This window comes from Eutrema salsugineum, unplaced genomic scaffold, assembly GCF_000478725.1.
Source record: "Eutrema salsugineum unplaced genomic scaffold, Eutsalg1_0 scaffold_16, whole genome shotgun sequence".
NCBI lineage: Eukaryota > Viridiplantae > Streptophyta > Magnoliopsida > Brassicales > Brassicaceae > Eutrema > Eutrema salsugineum.
Window position 1 is genome coordinate 4,635,604 of NW_006256858.1, and position 3,808 is coordinate 4,639,411.

The 3,808-nt window shown below is 38.9% G+C and overlaps 1 protein-coding gene across 2 annotated transcripts; it reads left to right on the top strand.

The window, feature by feature from the left end:
- Window positions 1-1,770: 1,770 nt before the first annotated feature.
- LOC18020858 (UPF0481 protein At3g47200) lies at window positions 1,771-3,469 on the top strand. 2 transcript variants are annotated; one of them, XM_024157968.1, is made up of 3 exons: window positions 1,771-1,814; window positions 1,893-3,041; window positions 3,259-3,469. In XM_024157968.1, the coding sequence occupies exons 2-3, from the start codon at window positions 1,923-1,925 to the stop codon at window positions 3,394-3,396; spliced, it is 1,257 nt and encodes a 418-aa protein (XP_024013736.1). In that variant the 5' UTR covers window positions 1,771-1,814; window positions 1,893-1,922; the 3' UTR covers window positions 3,397-3,469. The 2 variants fall into 2 exon arrangements, with proteins under 2 accessions (XP_024013736.1, XP_024013735.1); XM_024157967.1 differs by having other exon boundaries at window positions 1,893-3,363.
- Window positions 3,470-3,808: the final 339 nt, after the last annotated feature.

Consider the following 3,808-nt stretch of genomic DNA (forward strand, 5'->3'; position numbering starts at 1 on the left):
TAACAAAAAGGATTATCTAACATCGTGTCAAAAAGTACTTATATTGTTGTACTGTAGAAATTCTAAATGAAATTACACACCCAAATGTTAAATTATAATAATTGTATCAAAACCTATTTTTTGCTGCTTCACCAATTTTTTTGTTCAAGATATATATTTATTTCATCATTATACAAATATTAAATTACAAATTCATATATTAAAGATATTTAGGGGATTTTTAGTTCTCTGCGGAGGCAAGTCTCTTGCAAAAACCAGAAAACACCTGATGGCCTAGAAAACACGATGGAGATGTGTTTTCTGAAGGCTCTCTTACGCTCAAGTCAGAAAACACGAAACAGACAAGAAGTGGCTAATCGGAGAGAGGAAAGAGATCGGAAAATAAGAGAATGAAAGTAGGCTGAGTGTTCCTTAAAAAGATGGAATCAACTCTGGCCTTTAAGTGGTGATGAGTTTTTTGAGGTGAAAAGAAAAAAAATGAAAGAATTTGTAGGTGGAAATGCTCCACGGTTTAAGAACCGCCGGGGAGAGGAATTGAAGAGTTGGTCGGAGTGATGACCGAAAAGTAGTATATGCTAAAACTCAAGTATCACAAGTATCTAGAGAGATAATATGAGCCTTAAGATAGCGAAAAAAGTGAACCATTTTCTCGTTGGAAGGAACAAAGTATTTATATGATTTTACCTAACTCGAGTTAGTATATCAGGTCGGTCCTTGGGTCATGAGTTGGGCGGGTCGGTCTTTGATCCGTCTTGAGTGGATCCGAATTGTGTGCTTACGTCACGCCTCTGACGGTTTAACCAACTTTCTTTGGTGTGTTCTGTCTACTGCGAGACCGCTCCTTGGCGCTTTTTTTTCATCCCAATGTATGAGTCGAGTCAGCGGTTCAGACACGGTATGACATTTGCTGAACCACTGCTTTTCCTCTGGCTTCTGCGAAGGGTCATTGTCACGTGACACGTGTAAGAACTATACATTAAATGTCAATTTTGTGGGTTTGAAAAGGTAAAGGTAATTTAAATCAGACCAAGGCATATTTTCACTGTCGAATAAAGAAAAAATTGAACAGTGTTTTCCGCTCATAGGATTATTCATATCTGGCCTAGATCCCTCAATACTGAGACCAGGCTGTCGGGATTGCCTCCATGGGCGACTCCATTTTCCGGGTACCTGTAAAGGTCACACTCCTTATATCTTGACTCTTTCAGATTCCCGAGTTTAGGCCTAAGACATAAGAAATGTGACATATCCTCCTCCCGACCAATCAGTTCTGATTTCCTTGTCTCTGACAGTGTGGCCTGCAGTGGCAGATACGAAGAACCCATGAACAGTGGTCTATCATGCCGGATCTCCCGAATCTAAATGGATTCGAAGCCTAGTGTTATAAGTTTAGGTCACATTGCGCCGTAATCCCAATATGAATCCTAATTTGGTCCAAGAGACCGTACCTGCAAAAAAATTATGAACGCCACGTACAATCACGCGATTCATCCATATAGGAATGATCGAATTTATCCTCATCATGAGATACTTATCTAGTATTAAAAAAAAATATAAATCATAGTAAAAATATTGCAAGATTTTAAAAAATATTTTTCCTTCTATTTGAACAACCAATCAAGAATTCATTTTTAATTGAAAGTGTGGTTGGGAAAGAAAAAACTACAACTATTACCAATTTACTTACCCATAGAAAAAGAGCTTACAAGAAACTAAGAAAAAGACTTTAAATTTCTGTGGACTCTACCTAAGCTCTCTGAAGAGAAGTGTCAAGAGAGCAGAACTCAGGGTTCAAAACTAATCCATCCCTCACAGTAAGATTTTCTCTTTCTTTTCCAATCAAGATCTCGATATGTATTTTAAATTTTGGATGCGATCTTGTCTCTTGACAGAGGAAAGCAGGATCCAAGTGGAGCTGAATCATGGCAGCCATAGTGGAAACAATTTCATCACCTTCGCCCACTTCGCCCACTTCAGGGGGTTTTTCATTACAGCTTGATGATTTAGACTTAAATCCACGGCTTCTCAAGGAGTCAGCTGGTAAAGAATCTTGTTGCATCTTCAGAGTCCCTGAACGCTTCGCAGAAGTCAACCCCGAAGCCTACAAGCCCAAAGTTGTTTCAATTGGTCCTTACCATTACGGAGAAAAGCACCTCCAAATGATTCAAGAGCACAAGCCTCGGTTCCTGAAGCTTTTCCTAGATAAGGCAAGAGGGAAGGGAGTGGAAAAAAACGTCTTGTTTAAGGCCGTAATGGATTTGAAAGAAACTATTACGAGTTCTTATTCCGAGGATCTTCGGCATATTTCATCGGAACTAGTGCATATAATGATTCTGGATGGGTGCTTCATTCTCATGTTGTTGCTTATCGAGTCAAGAGTTATTGACTTTGATAAGAAAGAGGATCCAATTTTCACGATCCCGTGGATTCTCCCGTCTATTAAGAGTGATCTTCTCTTCTTGGAAAATCAGGTTCCTTTCACTGTTCTTAAAACTCTATTAGAAAGATCAAAGATAGATATCTCTGGTGACGTAAACAGGATGGTGTATCCTTTCTTCAACTCCTCAATAGATATACCAGAAAAGAAGCGTTTGAGCCAAACAATCTTCGAGGCAAAACATCTTCTTGACCTCATTCGTATGACCTTCGTACCTACTAGAGGATCTAAGGGTAAATTTGAAGATTTTAAACTCAAGAAGGATGGATCTCCAATTAAATCATCCTCAGAATTTTCTATGATATTGTCGGCTACCGTACTTTACCGCCAACGGATAACGTTCAGCCTAAAGAGAGATGCAGATTCGGTATTAGATATAAGTTTAAAGAAGAACAGACTTCAGATACCATTGCTAAGATTGGATGGATTCATAAGCGCACTCTTCCTCAACTGTGTCGCCTATGAACAGTTTTACACAAAGGGTACAAACGACATAACAAGCTACGTGATTTTCATGGGATGCCTTCTAAAACGCGAGGAAGATGCAGTTTTGTTGAGCGACGACAACCGGATCATAGAGAACTACTTTGGCAGCGACAATGAGGTATCCCAGTTCTTCAAAAATATCTGTAAAGATGTTGTATTTGACATAAGTCGAAGTTATTTACGGGATGTGTTTGAGGGAGTTAACAAGTACACCTCAACATGGTACTCACGGTATATGGCACAAGTGGTTTACTCTCATCCCCTTTCGTTTGTGTGTTATTTCTAACCTTCTTCAGCTCATTGCTGCGACTGTTTACTTCTTTGGCAACTAACAGAAGTCACAGAATCGTTTGGACTTCAGGCAAAGCAAATATGCTCGAGCTTACGTAGAAACAATGAAGACAACGGACAGTCTTCCTTATCTTATTCAAACCTCGTCGTTTCTGTGTCATATGTTTTATTATCAGTTTTGAGTTCCATTTGTTTACGGTTATGTGTGTTATTGGTTTTATGTTGTCTTATTGCTACCTATTTGGTTTTATTACATTATTATCCTATATGTTTTTGTATCTGTTACTCTTGTCACTTTGCATGAAGTAAAGATACATTTACTTTCGTTTAACCAAATTTACCTGACTTTGCTTTGTCTTGTCGATTTCCTTGGTCCCATAACATATCACAAAAAAAAAAAAAATGGGATTGGTCACTCGCTATGGGCAGTCGCTATGGGCGGTCGCTATGGGCAGTCGAAAGTTCTTGTAGGTGTCTTGAACAGTTGAACTTGTCATGCAGCTGCCATGACACCTGCGCCAGCGCAGGGATTAGTGATACGATATAAAAACTTTCGGGTTGATATATATGAACCAAATTTCATATAACGATAAA